General features: G+C 44.2%; 1 protein-coding gene across 2 annotated transcripts in view; it reads right to left on the bottom strand.

Annotated features, from left to right (window-relative positions):
- ttyh2 (tweety family member 2) overlaps positions 1-18,238 on the bottom strand; it is a 56,502-nt gene that overhangs the window by 15,010 nt on the left and 23,254 nt on the right. For both annotated transcript variants that reach the window (XM_072456487.1, XM_072456488.1), the window contains exons 4-13: positions 13,281-13,501; positions 9,753-9,848; positions 9,552-9,624; positions 8,981-9,050; positions 7,806-7,861; positions 4,830-4,922; positions 4,342-4,434; positions 3,293-3,435; positions 2,091-2,291; positions 1,818-1,896 (exon numbers count right to left, since the gene is read on the bottom strand). In XM_072456487.1, the coding sequence (XP_072312588.1) occupies positions 1,818-1,896; positions 2,091-2,291; positions 3,293-3,435; positions 4,342-4,434; positions 4,830-4,922; positions 7,806-7,861; positions 8,981-9,050; positions 9,552-9,624; positions 9,753-9,848; positions 13,281-13,501 (1,125 nt within the window). The remainder of the gene's footprint in view (positions 1-1,817; positions 1,897-2,090; positions 2,292-3,292; positions 3,436-4,341; positions 4,435-4,829; positions 4,923-7,805; positions 7,862-8,980; positions 9,051-9,551; positions 9,625-9,752; positions 9,849-13,280; positions 13,502-18,238) is intronic.

Genomic DNA, 18,238 nt, shown 5'->3' with positions numbered 1-18,238 from the left:
ACGATGAGGGACAAAGACACATGAGACAATGAGGGACAAAGACACATGAGACGATGAGGGACAAAGACACATGAGACAATGAGGGACAAAGACACATGAGACGATGAGGGACAAAGACACATGAGACGATGAGGGACAAAGACACATGAGACGATGAGACGATGAGGGACAAAGACACATGAGACAATGAGGGACAAAGACACATGAGACGATGAGGGACAAAGACACATGAGACAATGAGGGACAAAGACACATGAGACGATGAGGGACAAAGACACATGAGACGATGAGGGACAAAGACACATGAGACGATGAGGGACAAAGACACATGAGACGATGAGGGACAAAGACACATGAGACGATGAGACGATGAGGGACAAAGACACATGAGACAATGAGGGACAAAGACACATGAGACGATGAGGGACAAAGACACATGAGACGATGAGGGACAAAGTGTCGGGTCAGAAAAGGCTCGTCCTTTTCTTATTTCTTATTTGAGGACGTTTTCGCTCGTTCCGTGGATAATTTCACTGTCGACGGTGAAAATAAACCAAAAACGAGATAAATACGATACGTTTCAGACGATGGAGAAAAACAAAGATGAAAATGTTTGTGGTTTGTGTCTGTGGCTCTGACGCAGAAGGTCAAGAGGTCATAAAGGTCACGTGGTCATAAAGGTCACGTGGTCATAAAGGTCACGTGGTCATAAAGGTCACGCGGTCATAAAGGTCACGTGGTCATAAAGGTCACGCGGTCATAAAGGTCACGCGGTCATAAAGGTCACGCGGTCATAAAGGTCACGCGGTCATAAAGGTCAGGCGGTCATAAAGGTCAAGCAGTCATAGAGGTCACGTGGTCATAGAGGTCACGTGGTCATAAAGGTCACGCGGTCATAAAGGTCACGCGGTCATAAAGGTCACGCGGTCATAAAGGTCACGTGGTCATAAAGGTCACGCGGTCATAAAGGTCACGCGGTCATAAAGGTCACGTGGTCATAAAGGTCACGCGGTCATAAAGGTCACGCGGTCATAAAGGTCACGCGGTCATAAAGGTCACGCGGTCATAAAGGTCAGGCGGTCATAAAGGTCAAGCAGTCATAGAGGTCACGTGGTCATAGAGGTCACGTGGTCATAAAGGTCACGCGGTCATAAAGGTCACGCGGTCATAAAGGTCACGCGGTCATAAAGGTCACGCGGTCATAAAGGTCAGGCGGTCATAAAGGTCAAGCAGTCATAGAGGTCACATGGTCATAAAGGTCACGCGGTCATAAAGGTCACGCGGTCATAAAGGTCAAGCGGTCATAAAGGTGAAGCGGTCATAAAGGTCACGCAGTCATAAAGGTCATGCGGTCATAATGGTCACGCGGTCATAAAGGTCAAGCTGTCATAAAGGTCAAGAGTTCACAAAAGTCAGGCAGTCATAAAGGTCACACGGTCATAAAGGTCACGCAGTCATAAAGGTCACGCAGTCATAAAGGTCAAGCGGTCATAAAGGTCATGCAGTCAAAGAGGTCACGTGGTCATAAAGGTCAAGCGGTCATAAAGGTCATGCGGTCATAAAGGTCACGTGGTCATAAAGGTCATGCGGTCATAAAGGTCACGTGGTCATAAAGGTCATGCGGTCATAAAGGTCACGTGGTCATAAAGGTCATGCGGTCATAAAGGTCACGTGGTCATAAAGGTCATGCGGTCATAAAGGTCACGTGGTCATAAAGGTCATGCGGTCATAAAGGTCACGTGGTCATAAAGGTCATGCGGTCATAAAGGTCACGTGGTCATAACTATGAGGCAAAGGTTTGGGATGTTTGGACTCACGGACGGAGGAGGAGACCCTCGTCCGATCAGGGGGACGTTCTCGTAGCGCGGCGTCCCTCCGAACAGAGCCGTGTGGTTCCTGTTGGACAGAAAGGGACGGAAACGTCTCAGGAAACCATGGAGACACACGACAAGGTCTAAAGGTGTGGTCCACTTCTCCTCTGAGTGGTCAACACAAACGTGAGGAGGAGCCAAGGTCAAACAGAGGTCAAACAGAGTTTGGAACAGGTTTAACACAATAACAAGGGCCAGAGGGTCTAAAGCCAGACTCACATGTGCTCCGCCGCAGCAGCCGCAGCAGCCGCACCAGCCGCAGCAGCAGCGGGCGCAGCAGCAGGTGGAGGCGGGCGGTGGAGGCTGCTCTGACCGCTCAGGCCACTGCTGTAGCTGCACAGACTCTGCTGCAGGACGTTTGTCCTTCGAGCTCTGGGATTAAACGGATCGTCCTCGTCCACGTCTCGAGAACCTGTCTCCCTGGGACAAAACACGCTTACATCAGGTCTAAACCAGGACTAAACCAAGACTAAACCAGGTCTAAACCAGGGCTAAACCAGGACTAAACCTGGTCTAAACCAGGGCTAAACCAGGACTAAACCAGGAGTAAACCAGGACTAAACCAGGTCTAAACCAGGTCTAAACCAGGACTAAACCAAGACTAAACCAGGTATAAACCAGGACTAAACCAGGTCTAAACCAGGGCTAAACCAGGACTAAACCTGGTCTAAACCAGGGCTAAACCAGGACTAAACCAGGAGTAAACCAGGACTAAACCAGGTCTAAACCAGGTCTAAACCAGGACTAAACCAGGACTAAACCAAGACTAAACCAGGTATAAACCAGGTCTAAACCAGGACTAAACCAGGACTAAACCAAGACTAAACCAGGTATAAACCAGGTCTAAACCAGGACTAAACCAGGTCTAAACCAGGGCTAAACCAGGACTAAACCAGGACTAAACCAGGACTAAACCAGGTCTAAACCAGGACTAAACCAGGACTAAACCAGGAATAAACCAGGACTAAACCAGGACTAAACCAGGACTAAACCAGGACTAAACCAGGAATAAACCAGGACTAAACCAGGTCTAAACCAGGACTAAACCAGGTCTAAACCAGGACTAAACCAGGTCAAAACCAGGACTAAACCAGGACTAACCCAGGACTAAACCAGGAATAAACAAGGTCTAATCCAGGACTAAATGTGGCCGTGCATGATTTGGTTTAATGACCTACTACTAACAGACTGAAACTATTATCAAAACTAGATACTCAATTAAACAAGTATAAATATTTAAAAAGACCTTAAACAGACACATCATAATAAAGATTATTTTGTGCTGAAAATTACAGTCTGTCCCAAAAACGGACCTAAAAATCATCATTTTTAACCGTTGTCAAAAAGCGTCCCGTGTCCTGCTCTGACCCTGTCCAAGCACATGTCCCCCTGTGTTGCAGACAAGAGCTGTGTCCACTGACCGGCCGGACATTTGTCTCCAGGCTCTGGACACGGCACAAAGCATCAGAGTGAAGGCCATCGCCGAGAGCAACGAGAACAAGCAGAGGAACAGCACGCCCTCCACGCCATCGTAACACACGCCAAACATGGCATCCACGTAGTCCTGAGGAGAGAGGGCAGAACCAGGTCTAAACCAGGACTAAACCAGGTCTAAAGCAGGTCTAAAGCAGGTCTAAACCAGGACTAAACCAGGTCTAAACCAGGTCAAAACCAGGTCAAAACCAGATCTAAACCAGGACTAAACCAGGTCTAATCCAGGACTAAACCAGGACTAAACCAGGTCTAATCCAGGTCTAATCCAGGACTAAACCAGGACTAAACCAGGTCTAAACCAGGACTAAACCAGGACTAAACCAGGTCTAAAGCAGGTCTAAACCAGGACTAAACCAGGTCTAAACCAGGTCAAAACCAGGTCAAAACCAGATCTAAACCAGGACTAAACCAGGACTAAACAGGGTCTAATCCAGGTCTAATCCAGGACTAAACCAGGACTAATCCAGGTCTAATCCAGGACTAAACCAGGACTAAACCAGGTCTAAACCAGGACTAAACCAGGACTAAACCAGGTCTAAACCAGGACTAAACCAGGACTAAACCAGGTCTAAAGCAGGTCTAAACCAGGTCTAAACCAGGTCTAAAGCAGGTCTAAACCAGGTCAAAACCAGGTCAAAACCAGATCTAAACCAGGTCTAAAGCAGGTCTAAACCAGGTCTAAACCAGGTCTAAACCAGGTCTAAACCAGGTCTGAAACAGGAAGGTTTTCTGACAAAATACAGAATAAACTTCATAAAAGATTTAGGATATTGCTGCTGTTTGACTTTTTCACTTCACACAGAGAAGAAACATTTCTCCAGCAGAGTGTGGCGCCCCCTGAAGGGCACGTCATACATTACAGAGCACATGATGGACCAAAGACATAACCCTGTCCATCTGCGTCATGGACAAAGAGCCACGTCTCCAGTGTAAGTGGTGAATGTTGATCACAAAAGCTCAGGTGACCGTGCGTCACCTTGTTGAGTCCTCGACAGTCCAGCAGAGCCGTGAGCTGGTGCAGACTGGACTCTGAGAAGTTCAGGACCTTTTGAATCCCCAACAGGTCTCTCTGTGAAGACAAAAGTGCGGTTAAAAACATTGTAAAGACGCGTCCTATCCACCCATTAGTCGCCTTAAAAGGGGGCGTGGCAAACGCTCAAAGCTATGAAGTTTCTCCACGGATCTGACCCAGGAGTTCATGCTAAAACAATAATTACACAGAAGAACACCAGTCAACAGTGTATTTATATGTTAGAGATGTTTAAGTTAGCATAAACTAAGCTAACTCACGCCATAGCTCATTTTTGCCGCTGTCCCAAAGCAATGAAACGATTAATGGACTATTTAGATTATTTTTTATAGGGTTAAAATGAAAGATGCCGCGGATCCGCAAACGTGCTGCCGCGCCACCACGTCACGAGAGCCTCAGCGCGACATCAGCGCTACATGAGCCAGAAGAAGTACCTCGGCGGTGGGGAACAGGGGGACGGCGAACTGGAGCAGGCCTTGGATCTGGATCTGCATCGTGGTCATGGACCTCTGGAAGATCGCCAGCGGCTGCAGAGACGAGCCAGAGTTACGGGAACATTCCAAACCCCCAAAAGAGCTGTGGTGATGCTGGCTTTGTATTGTGTCTCCTAGCTCCTGTTAGCTCATGTTAGCTCATGTTAGATCCCATTAGCTCCTGTTAGCTCCGTAAACTAGCTCATTTACTCCTGTTAGCTCCTATTAGCTCAGTAGACTAGCTCATTTACTCCTGTTAGCTCCTGTTAGCACATGTTAGCTCAGTAGACTAGTTTGTTTGCTCCTGTTAGCTCCTGTTAGCACCTGTTAGCTCCTGTTAGCTCCTTTTAGCTCAGTAGACTTGCTTGTTTACTCATGTTAGCTCCGGTTGGCTAAGTAGACTAGGCTGTTAGCTCCTATTAGCATCTATTAGCTCCTGTTAGCTCAGTAGAGAATCAGTAGAGACCAGGACTAAACCAGGACTAAACCAGGACTAAAGCAATCCAGATTTGGTCATGTCACATTTAAGACCTTTTTAAGAATGTTTAATGCTGTTTCATTTTGATAGTTTCTGACTTAAGTCTGAGATCAGATTCTGTATTTAAAGATCTTTCTTTATCGTGGAGAAAAGAGGAGAGTTTTTCTCTCAGAACGTTGATAGTTGTTTCTGGAGGAAAACGCCTGAATATTTAAGAGATTCTGTCATTTAAATGTGTCTTTCTAAAGGCCAGAGGGGGCGCCAGTGAGAGAGGAGGAGAAGAAGAAGAAGAAGAAGAAGAAGAAGAAGAAGAAGAAGAAGAAGAAGAAGAAGAAGAAGAAGAAGAAGAAGAAGAAGAAGAAGAAGAAGAAGAAGAAGAAGAAGAAGAAGAAGAAGAAGAAGAAGAAGAAGAAGAAGAAGAAGAAGAAGAAGAAGAAGAAGAAGAAGAAGAAGAAGAAGAAGAAGAAGAAGAAGAAGAAGAAGAAGAAGAAGAAGAAGAAGAAGAAGAAGAAGAAGAAGAAGAAGAAGAAGAAGAACGCTGCATCTGAGGGGCCCTGCACATGTCCTCTGTGTAACAGCAGCTATGACAGAAGACCTGAGCTCAGAGTCAACTATTTGGTGTTGGAGATGGTCTCTCAGTTTAAACTAGAGGCTGAAAAGTCAAAGTCTGGGTTAGGGTTAGATACAGCGCTGTGTGGAGCTCACGGAGACATGTGAGGGCAGTGCAGCCCGGGCTCTGTCTGAGCTGGAGAAACATCTCTCTGAAGTGTCTTCAAGATTAGAACTACTGAGAGTGAAGCAGTTTGTGGTGAAGGTCACTCTGGATCCAGACACTGCAGCTCCAAGGCTCGTTCTGTCTGAAGATCTCAAACAGGTTCATCACACTGATGTGAGGAAGAAGCTCCCAGATTCTCCTCTCAGGTTTAATACTTATGTTTCTGTTCTGGGAAAGCAGAGTTTCTCCTCAGGTAGGTTTTAGTTTGAGAGTGGGATTAAGGGAGTGGCCCAAGAGTCCATCAACAGGAAGGGAGAGGTCACTGCGACTCCTAAAAATGGATTCTGGTGCATCAGGTTGAGAAACAAAGAGTACATTGGTTATACAGTTCCTCTTGTCCTTCTGCCTCTGCAGCGAGCTCCTCAGAAGGTCGGGGTGTTTGTGGACTATGGTGAGGGTCTGGTCTCCTTTTATGATGCAGATTCTGCAGATCTTCTCTTCTCCTTCAGCGGCTGCTGCTTCCGAGAGAAACTGTTTCCATTTTTCTGTCCCGGTTTAAATGCTGGAGGTTCAAACTCTGCTCCTCTGGTCCTCACTGCAGTGGAGACTTTCAGAGGTCAAAGTGACTAAGAACAAGAAGAAAAGTTCTGAACTTCAGTCAAATGTAACTGTGGATACTTTTCACTCCATTTTGGACTGAAAGTACAAAGGTCTTCTCTTCATTGTTTCAGTTCTTTTGAAATGTCTGAATGTTTATTATAATCCTGTTCATGGTGACCTCCTGTGAGAGGGTTTTGGGTTCAAGTCAAACTAAATATTATGTGTAAAAATGTCTAAAATTGTAATCAATAAATCTGATTCTTTAATAATTCTCAATGTGTGAAATCTTCTTAAAGTGAAACAGATGTTTTTTCTTTCTGCTCAGTTTTCTCTCTGGACATTTAACCTTTGACCTTTGACCTGTCCAGTCTTTTCTTCTTCCATTGAATCCACTTGATCCACAGATTTGTCTGGGACATGCTCCTCCCACAGAGACATGCTCCTCCCACAGAGACATGCTCCTCCCACAGAGACATGCTCCTCCCACAGAGACATGCTCCTCCCACACAGACATGCTCCTCCCACAGAGACATGCTCCTCCCACAGAGACATGCTCCTCCCACAGAGACATGCTCCTCCCACAGAGACATGCTCCTCCCACAGAGACATGCTCCTCCCAGAGAGACATGCTCCTCCCACAGAGACATGCTCCTCCCACAGAGACATGCTCCTCCCAGAGAGACATGCTCCTCCCACAGAGACATGCTCCTCCCACAGAGACATAAAGATCAGGCCTTAAAGTAGCTCCTCCCACACCAAACTGTACAAGAGTCTGACAGAAGCAGACGAGGTTCTGAGCCTCATTTAATAGTCAGTACTTTTACTCGTGTACTGCAGTACTTCGACCGCCGCTGCCACAACGATCGGCTCTGCTCCGGTCCGAGGATGAGAGCAGAAGAGACAGGCCGGGGCAGAGAAGGCCTTTGACGAAGACGCAGGAAGAGAGGCGGAAAAGCCACAAAGCGCAGCTCGTTTGTTCAGCTCGTTTGTTCAGCTCAGAGTTCAGCCCGAGCAGAAAAACACCACCAGAGCGGAATTTCCTAAATATACTGCAATACACGGCCACGTTCTGGTCAGCGTGTCGTACCACCGCTACGTCTAATATATATGAGAATGACATAAAGGTGAAAAGAGCGATGAGCACCTGCTGGAAGGGGTTGGTCCGGGTCTGGTTGCAGTACAGGTAGTAGTGGACGATATCTGTGAAACAAAGAGAAACAGTCAGAGTTAATATTTGTGTGTGAAACGTGTTGTCAAAAAGACCCACGATTAAAGACATAAAAATGGACGTTAGAAAAATGGAAACAAGGACATTCGGACTCGGTTTGGAAATAGTTAACAGACTCTGGACAAAATGGGGGGCCCGTGATTTATTTTCTTTTTATATATTTACATTTTCATTGTTCATGGGTTTTCATTTATTTATTTCATTTTTTGTCTTGCTCTCTGTGTCATGTTTTTTTTTCTTTTTTATGTTTAAAAGAAATAAATGTATTATCTAATGTTTTAATAAAATAAATAATAATAAAATAAAATGTTTTGTTGCTGTTAGCTCCTGTTAGCTCAGTAGACTAGCCCGTTAGCTCCTACTAGCGCCCGTTAGCCCCTGTTAGCTCAGTAGACTTACTCCTGTTTATTTAGACTGGCTTTTATCACTCTGTAATGTAGTGACACTTTGTATTTTGTATTACTTTTGTTTTTTTTACTTAGTTTTATGCTTTCTATTTCCTTGATTTTTTATTGTGAAACTCTTTGATCACTTTGAGTGTTGTAAAGGGCTCTATAAATAAATAAAGGTTTATTTTTAGCTCCTGTTAGCTCCTATGAGCTCCTGTTAGCTCGTATTAGCTCCTGTTAGCTCAGTAGACTAGCGTGTTAGCTCCTGTTTGCTCCTATTAGCTCAGTACACTAGCGCGTTTACTCCTGTTAGATCCTATTTACTCCTTTTAGCTCAGTAGACTAGCTCGTTTACTCCTGTTAGCTCCTGTTAGCTCAGTAGACGAGCCTGTTAGGTCCTGTTAGCTCCTGTTAGCTCAGTAGACTAGCTTGTTTACTCCTGTTAGCTCCAATTAGCTCCTGTTAGCTTAGTACACTAGCCTGTTAGCTCCTGTTTGTCCTAGCTGCTCCTGTTAGCTCAGGGGACTAGCTTATTTACTCCTATTAGCTCAAATTAGCCCCTGTTAGCTCAAATTAGCCCCTGTTAGCTCAGTAGCCTAGCCTGTAAACCCCTGTTAGCTCCTATTAGCTCCTGTTAGCTTAGTACACTAGAGCCTGTTAGCTCAGGCTGGAAGCTGTGGCAGGTTTTAGTGAAGCTCTTACCACCTCCAACGATGCCGTGAGTCTGACTCATGAGGAACGTCTCCGGGGCGACGCAGAAGTCGCTCGTGCCCTGAGAACAAACACGAGATGTCTTTAAATAATGAAGGAATAGAAAATAATCAGGGTTTTTAACGACACATAAAACAACACGATGATAGCGGTTCTCAAAATGTAGAGTTCTTATGACCTAGTTTAGATCATGTTTTTGTCTTTGTCCTAACTCTCCTGAGACCCGCTGCAGAAGGACTTCCTCCTGCAGACGGGGCAGGTCCTGGTCTCCTTCTGGTCCCAGTAGCGGTGAAGACATTGGGAGCAGAAGCTCTTTAAAGTCTGCATGTCAGGTCCTCCACTCCACAGATCCGCTCAGTCTGTCCTCACACACGTCATGGCGGTGGCAGGGGCGAGGAACCTGGACGTTGTACCTAAAGTTACACCTTGATTTGTTCAGTCGTTTTAAATCGAGGGACAAAGGGACAAAGGGACATGACAGAGAACGAGCCGCATGCAAATCAAACTAAAACATCTCAAACTAAAGACGTATTTCCCATGATGCAGTGCGGTTGCTCGTTACCACGGCTGTTGCCAGATCTGCTCCGAGCGACGCCCAGCTCAGGATGAGGGCCACGACCCCACACACCATCATCCTGGAGACACGGTCAGAGGGTCAGAGGGTCAGGACTTAAAAGTGTTCACGATCAGAGTCGGTGGAGTCTTTCTGCCGGTCATTTTGCGGCAGTCGTCGTGGCAACATGTTTAGGAGAAGGCATCTTACGTGGTGAGGAGCCGGCGAGACCGCTTGACCAAACCCAAACACGCCAAAAGACAGATGATTAAGTCCAGGATCAGGAGCAGTAGGTAACTCAGCCACCTGTGGTCAAGACAGAGAGACACCTGTGGTCAAGACAGAGAGACACCTGTGGTCAAGACAGAGAGACACCTGTGGTCAAGACAGAGAGACACCTGTGGTCAAGACAGAGAGACACCTGTGGTCAAGACAGAGAAACACCTCAGAATCAGAATCAAAATAATGTTTATTGCCAGCAGTGTGTCCAGCAGGAGGGAGGTGAGGGACTTGAGGTGGGGATGGACCAGGCGCTCAAGTGACTTGATGACAGACGTCAGCACCAGAGGTCTGTGGTCATTAAGTCCAGTGATCCGGGGCTTCTTGGGGACAGGGACAGGGACGATGATGGACGACTTGGAGCTGGGACATGGCATGACTCCAGGAGGTGTTAAAAATGCCAGTGAAGACAGGAGTCAGCTCGCCTGCACAGTGTCTTAAGGTGGCCGGAATGACATATCGTCTTCTTTATCGTCTGGAATTCTTTAAGAGTTGTTTATCGAAGGATTCAAATGCTGATTGGATTTGGTCTTGTTTGGTTAAGATTGTCGTGTTCTTGTTTTGAACATAAATCCGTGGGACCACTGCGTGCTTCATCAATCATTTTTATTGAATACCCAACATGCCTCGTGCTTCGCATGACGTCACTTTAAACAATCCTGTCAGTATACAACACTAATCAGAATACACCACAAAGAGTACATCACTTCCTGTCCGGTAGTTTAAAAACTGTTCTTTCAGCTTGTTGTTTCTTAAAGGTGCCATAACATGCTTTTTGTCACGTTTGGTAGTCTATCCTAAGTGTATAATTGATAATAATAAGTGTTGTGCAACACCTTTAACATAATAGTTCAGAAATATCACCCAGACCTTGGACCCTTCACCAACCCGGAAATGCAAACGGCTTGGTTTGATATTCGCCCCCACCCTTGTGAAGAGCCATCTGGCTCCTCCGCCCAACCTGTGACGTAGTCTCAGAGCGCGTGTGTGCCCCGCCCACCCGTGACGTAGTCTCAGAGCGCGTGTGTGCCCCGCCCACCCGTGACGTAGTCTCAGAGCGCGTGTGTGCCCCGCCCACCCGTGACGTAGTCTCAGAGCGTGTGTGTGCCCCGCCCACCTGTGACGTAGCCACACAGCTGTCTGCTCCGCGCTGCGCCGCTCCTGCCGCGCCAGTGAGTGGGAAACGATAGAACTTCAGATCAACACTACTTTGAGCCTAAATAAATCTGGTGTTTATTCTACAGCGTGCGCAGAACAGATATATCTATAGATCTATATATAGCATCAACTGCCACATAAACCTTCACCATTGTGATAATAGTAAAGAGTGCGATATCATTAATGACGTTTTGGGACTCTTTGAACCGTGTTTCCTCGTAAATCTTGTATAGGGAGATGAGCCTGCAGCAGCGCGGAGCCGGGGGGAAGGGGGCGGGAGGGGGAGGGGGAGAGGGGGGAGGGGGGATGATGACGTGTGCCTGTGGTTATGACGCTGTAATATAGCTAAACACAGCAGGAATCAATCAAAAAAACACTCTGGACATATATGAAGCACAAATAGCAATGTAAGAAGGTTAAACGCTATGGGACCTTTAAGTTTCAGAGCTTGTCATTTAGAACATTTTGATCCACTCTCATAATATGTTTGTTTGGAAAAGAGCATTTTCTTAAATATTTCAGGTGAAGATCGTTCATTTCTCCTCTTTTTAATTTCTTTCTGCATTTTAGGACAAACCTTCTTGGCCTGATTTTTACTAAAACAATTACTACAAGAATAAGAAATATAGCCGCAAGCGGCAATGATCGGCCCTCGCCACGCCGCCGCCACGCCGCAAGAGGAGGGGGCGTGGCTAATGCGCCCCAATTGTCCTTTTATTACATCTACTGCTGAATCTGTGACATTGTCACATCTTCTCCCCTTTGTTTTACATCAAAAAGCAATTTTATTTTGAATTCTTGGCATTTTGAATAAAAATGTGGATATCTTTTGATGGTCCTGAAGATGAGTCTCACCAAATTTCAGGTTAATAGGGCTAAAGCCCTAAAAGGAGTTCATGAAAGTCTAAAGTGTAAACATGTTCTGGCGATTTCCCCATTGGAATAACGTGGGAGGTTTTGGTCATCGTTACGGCAACGACATAATAATTATGACATGAGTCATTGACTTTTTTGATGGGGCCAAAATTGAGTTTTGTGTCAAATTTCATATAATTTCGCAAAACTAAACATTTAACCTCCATATAAAATCTGTAGGGGGCGCTGTGGCGCCAAATTAATTTATTTCACTTCAAGTAGGTTTAGGGCAAAGAGTTTAACAACTGATTCTAATTTGACGCAATTCGGACTTTATCTGCGCAAACGGCAGAAATGTTAAATTTGGGAGATTTCTGAAATTCTAGCTACAGTTTGCGGCTTCGCCCAAACCCACAGAAACTGTGACAGGGTCAATGTCATTTGAATAACTTTTGATGTCCCACTCCTCAGTAGCATTTTCACACAATTTCAGCTTTTTAGGGCCAACGCCCTGAGGGGGAGGAGTTTGTACAAGTACAACGTTTGGAAAAACTCCCGAGTCATGCTTAGGTTCAGGTCAAAGGGAAAACAGACTGGACTTAAGGAGTGGCCCAAGAGTCCATCAAGAGGAAGAGAAAGATCTGTCTGAGTCCTATAAATGGATTCTGGTGCATCATGTTGAGAAACAAGGAGATGTACTTGGCTTGTACAGTTCCTTCTGTCCTTCTGCCTCTGCAGCGAGCTCCTCAGAAGGTCGGGGTGTTTGTGGACTATGGTGAGGGTCTGGTCTCCTTTTATGATGCAGATTCTGCAGATCTTCTCTTCTCCTTCAGCGGCTGCTGCTTCAGAGAGAAACTGTTTCCATATTTCTGTCCCGGTTTAAATGCTGGAGGTTCAAACTCTGCTCCTCTGGTCCTCACTGCAGTGGAGACTTTCAGAGGTCAAAGTGACTAAGAACAAGAAGAAAAGTTCTGAACTTCAGTCAAATGTAACTGTGGATACTTTTCACTCCATTTTGGACTGAAAGTACAAAGTTCTTCTCTTCATTGAGTTGAAACGTCTGAGGATTTATTTCTATCATGTTCATGGTCTAAATAAAAATACTAAATACACATAAAAAATACAAAATTCTATTATAAAAATTCAGCACAATCATAATCAGGATCAATGCATCTAAACTTTATACTCTAAGTCCCTTTAAGTACATTTGTAACAAATACGTGAAGTACCTGTAGTACATATATGCAGTAGTTAAAGTACCTGTAGTACATATATGCAGTAGTTAAAGTACATGTGGTACATATGTGCAATAGTTAAAGTACATGGAGTACATATATGCAGTAGTTAAAGTACCTGTAGTACATATATGCAGTAGTTAAAGTACCTGTAGTACATATATGCAGTAGTTAAAGTACATGTGGTACATAAATGCAGTAGTTAAAGTACCTGTAGTACTCTAGGTGGGCCACGCTCTGGGCCACGTGGCTCAGGTCCGTCTCGGCCCTGGCCCAGTCTGGGAGGCCCAGCAGCTGCTTGACCACAGAGTCGGTCATCTGCTCCATGAAGCGCAGCGACTGCACGAAGTCTCCTCGAGTGGAGAAGATCTCGTCCAGACGCTGGAGGTGCTGCTGCGGGCCGGAGCGCAGCGTCGCCATGGTGACCGTCACCTGCAGGGGGCGCACGCACGGGCCAATGTCAGAGGTCAGTGTCAGAGGTCAATGTCAGAGGTCAGTGTCAGAGGTCACTGTAAGAGGTCAATGTCAGAGGTAAATGTCAGAGGTCAATGTCAGAGGTAAATGTCAGAGGTCAATGTCAGAGATAAATGTCAGAGGTCAATGTCAGAGATAAATGTCAGAGGTCAATGTCAGAGGTCAGTGTCAGAGGTCACTGTAAGAGGTCAATGTCAGAGGTCAGTGTCAGAGGTCAATGTCAGAGGTAAATGTCAGAGGTCAATGTCAGAGATAAATGTCAGAGGTCAATGTCAGAGGTAAATGTCAGAGGTCAATGTCAGAGGTAAATGTCAGAGGTCAGTGTCAGAGGTCAATGTCAGAGGTCAGTGTCAGAGGTCACTGTCCAGTTATCGTTTAGAGGAAGGACAAGAAGTAAAAAATAAAGTGATGTTTCTGCACTTTTGACATTTAAATGAGACATTTCTGTTTTGAAAATGAACATCTGTTGAAAACTTCAAAATAAGAGAATAAATTTATATTTTGACATTTTTGTTTGAAAGATTCACATTTGTCTGATAATGAAACATTTAAAAGAACTTGAATTTGTTTCATATTAATACTAAATACAGAGGAGCAACACATACGATACATGTGGACTTTAGAAACGCAGAGGAGCTTCAGTTTGAGGCAGATGGAGCTGAAACACGTGTGAGAAGTTCATGAAGCTGAATCTGTCGTTTCTTTGATTGATTTGCATTTCACGCGACACAAAAGACGGATTAAGACAAAAAAGCACGAAACAAACATCTTTTCAGACTCTCTCTCTCTCTTTTCCTCTGAACTTTGAGCGATTGACATTTGAAAAGCCGTTCTCAGACGAACTTCATTCACTGGGTTTGTCCATGAGCCACGACGGGAATTTTAACACCACTGATAAAAGAAAGTACCACAAAGACCTGGTTAAGTCCTGGTTTAGTCCTGGTTTAGTCCTGGTTTAGACCTGGTTTAGTCCTGGTTTAGTCCTGGTTTAGACCTAGTTAAGTCCTGGTTTAGTCCTGGTTTAGTCCTGGTTTAGTCCTAGTTTAGTCCTGGTTTAGTCCTGGTTTAGTCCTGGTTTAGACCTGGTTTAGTCCTGGTTTAGACCTGGTTAAGTCCTGGTTTAGTCCTGGTTTAGTCCTGGTTTAGACCTGGTTAAGTCCTGGTTTAGTCCTGGTTTAGTCTTGGTTTAGTCCTGGTTTAGTCTTGGTTTAGTCCTGGTTTAGTCTTGGTTTAGTCCTGGTTTAGACCTGGTTTAGTCCTGGTTTGGACCTGTTTTTTATGTGTTTTATGTCTTTTTTTTTACTGCATTTAATGCATTTTAATGAGTTTTTAGTGTATTTTTAAGGCTGTGGATACATGTAACCCACGTACTTTTATTGTCAATAGAAAAAAAACTACAACTCCCAATACCACTTCTGGTCACATGGTTTACGTATGTCGCGCGTCACGCACTGCGTCACTCGAGCCAATCACGCGCTCGCCGGTCCAATATCAGCTTCCTGTGTGTCTCTGTGCACGGTGTGGGAGAGACAACAGGACGACTGGACCAGGGACACTTTACAACAAACACCCGCTTTTAATCATCTTAAATGTCGCCGGTTTTAAACTCGTGTTTGTTAATCATGTGTTAATCATGTGTTAATCACGTGTTAATCACGTGTTAATCACGTGTTAATCACGTGTTAATCACGTGTTGATCACGTGTTGATCACGTGTTGATCACGTGTTGATCACGTGTTGATCACGTGTTGATCACGTGTTGATCACGTGTTGATCATGTGTTAATCATGTGTTAATCATGTGTTGATCATGTGTTGATCATGTGTTGATCATGTGTTAAGTTAATCATGTGTTAATCATGTGTTGATCATGTGTTGATCATGTGTTGATCATGTGTTGATCATGTGTTGATCATGTGTTGATCATGTGTTGATCATGTGTTGATCATGTGTTGATCATGTGTTGATCATGTGTTGATCATGTGTTGATCATGTGTTGATCATGTGTTGATCATGTGTTGATCATGTGTTAATCATGTGTTAATCATGTGTTGATCATGTGTTGATCATGTGTTGATCATGTGTTGATCATGTGTTGATCATGTGTTAATCATGTGTTGATCATGTGTTGATCATGTGTTGATCATGTGTTGATCATGTGTTGATCATGTGTTGATCATGTGTTGATCATGTGTTGATCATGTGTTAATCATGTGTTAATCATGTGTTGATCATGTGTTAATCATGTGTTAATCATGTGTTGATCATGTGTTAATCATGTGTTGATCATGTGTTGATCATGTGTTGATCATGTGTTAAGTTAATCATGTGTTAATCATGTGTTAATCATGTGTTAATCATGTGTTAATCATGTGTTAATCATGTGTTGATCATGTGTTGATCATGTGTTGATCATGTGTTGATCATGTGTTGATCATGTGTTAATCATGTGTTAATCATGTGTTAATCATGTGTTAATCATGTGTTGATCATGTGTTGATCATGTGTTGATCATGTGTTAAGTTAATCATGTGTTAATCATGTGTTAATCATGTGTTAATCATGTGTTAATCATGTGTTAATCATGTGTTGATCATGTGTTGATCATGTGTTGATCATGTGTTAAGTTAATCATGTGTTGATCATGTGTTAAGTTAATCATGTGTTAATCATGTGTTAATCATGTGTTAATCATGTGTTAATCATGTGTTGATCATGTGTTGATCATGTGTTGATCATGTGTTGATCATGTGTTGATCATGTGTTGATCATGTGTTGATCATGTGTTGATCATGTGTTGATCATGTGTTGATCATGTGTTAATCATGTGTTGATCATGTGTTAATCATGTGTTGATCATGTGTTGATCATGTGTTGATCATGTGTTAAGTTAATCATGTGTTAATCATGTGTTAATCATGTGTTAATCATGTGTTAATCATGTGTTAATCATGTGTTAATCATGTGTTGATCATGTGTTAATCATGTGTTAATCATGTGTTAATCATGTGTTGATCATGTGTTGATCATGTGTTGATCATGTGTTGATCATGTGTTAATCATGTGTTAATCATGTGTTAATCATGTGTTGATCATGTGTTGATCATGTGTTGATCATGTGTTAATCATGTGTTAATCATGTGTTAATCATGTGTTGATCATGTGTTGATCATGTGTTGATCATGTGTTGATCATGTGTTAATCATGTGTTAATCATGTGTTAATCATGTGTTGATCATGTGTTAATCATGTGTTAATCATGTGTTAATCATATCGTCTTGTTGTGATACATTTTGCTTTGATTATTGATATTTCTTCATTGTTGTTTCAACAGATGATTTATCTAAACACATGTTTATTCAAGTGTTTATTTCAATGTATTTGTAAAACTGAATGTAATAAGTATTTACTGCATTACTGTCATTTCAAGAGATGAACCAAAGAACCTGGAAGCTAAATGTGGCACTTACACTGATGGAACTGTTTATTCACCACAGGCCCTGGCACCAGTGGCACCAGTGGCACCAGTGGCACCAGTGGCACCAGTGGCACCAGTGGCACCACTGGTGCCACTGGTGCCACTGGGAACGAAGGATTAACTTGATGGCGAGCTGAGACCTGCCTGGAACCAGAACCAGAACTGAACATTACAAAACTTCAAACTTTCCAACATGAGCCACGTGTGTGTGTGTGTAGTGTGTGTGTGTGTGTGTGTGTGTGTGTGTGTGTGTGTGTGTGTGTGTGTGTGTGTGTGTGTGTGTGTGTGTGTAGTGTGTGTGTGTGTGTGTGTGTGTAGTGTGTGTGTGTGTGTGTGTGTGTGTGTGTGTGTGTGTAGTGTGTGTGTGTGTGTGTGTGTGTGTGTGTGTAGTGTGTGTGTGTGTGTGTGTGTGTGTAGTGTGTGTGTGTGTGTGTGTGTGTGTAGTGTGTGTGTGTGTGTGTGTGTGTGTGTGTGTGTGTAGTGTGTGTGTGTGTGTGTGTGTGTAGTGTGTGTGTGTGTGTGTGTGTGTGTGTGTGTGTGTAGTGTGTGTGTGTGTGTGTGTGTGTGTAGTGTGTGTGTGTGTGTGTGTGTGTGTAGTGTGTGTGTGTGTGTGTGTGTGTGTGTGTGTGTGTAGTGTGTGTGTGTGTGTGTGTGTGTGTGTAGTGTGTGTGTGTGTGTGTGTAGTGTGTGTGTGTGTGTGTGTGTGTAGTGTGTGTGTGTGTGTAGTGTGTGTGTGTGTGTGTGTGTGTGTGTGTGTGTGTGTGTGTGTGTGTAGTGTGTGTGTGTGTGTGTGTGTGTAGTGTGTGTGTGTGTGTGTGTGTGTGTGTGTGTGTGTAGTGTGTGTGTGTGTGTGTGTGTGTAGTGTGTGTGTGTGTGTGTGTGTGTGTGTGTGTGTGTAGTGTGTGTGTGTGTGTGTGTGTGTAGTGTGTGTGTGTGTGTGTGTGTGTGTGTAGTGTGTGTGTGTGTGTGTGTGTGTGTAGTGTGTGTGTGTGTGTGTGTGTGTGTAGTGTGTGTGTGTGTGTGTGTGTGTGTGTGTGTGTGTGTGTAGTGTGTGTGTGTGTGTGTGTGTGTGTGTAGTGTGTGTGTGTGTGTGTGTGTGTGTGTGTAGTGTGTGTGTGTGTGTAGTGTGTGTGTGTGTGTGTGTGTGTGTGTAGTGTGTGTGTGTGTGTGTGTGTGTGTAGTGTGTGTGTGTGTGTGTGTGTGTGTAGTGTGTGTGTG

Source organism: Eucyclogobius newberryi, unplaced genomic scaffold, assembly GCF_026437365.1.
Source record: "Eucyclogobius newberryi isolate DKJ021-1_F unplaced genomic scaffold, fEucNew1.0.hap1 SCAF_20, whole genome shotgun sequence".
NCBI classification, from domain to species: domain Eukaryota; kingdom Metazoa; phylum Chordata; class Actinopteri; order Gobiiformes; family Gobiidae; genus Eucyclogobius; species Eucyclogobius newberryi.
The sequence above is the reverse complement of the archived record's forward strand: the minus strand, read 5'-3'. Positions and strand labels throughout refer to the sequence as shown.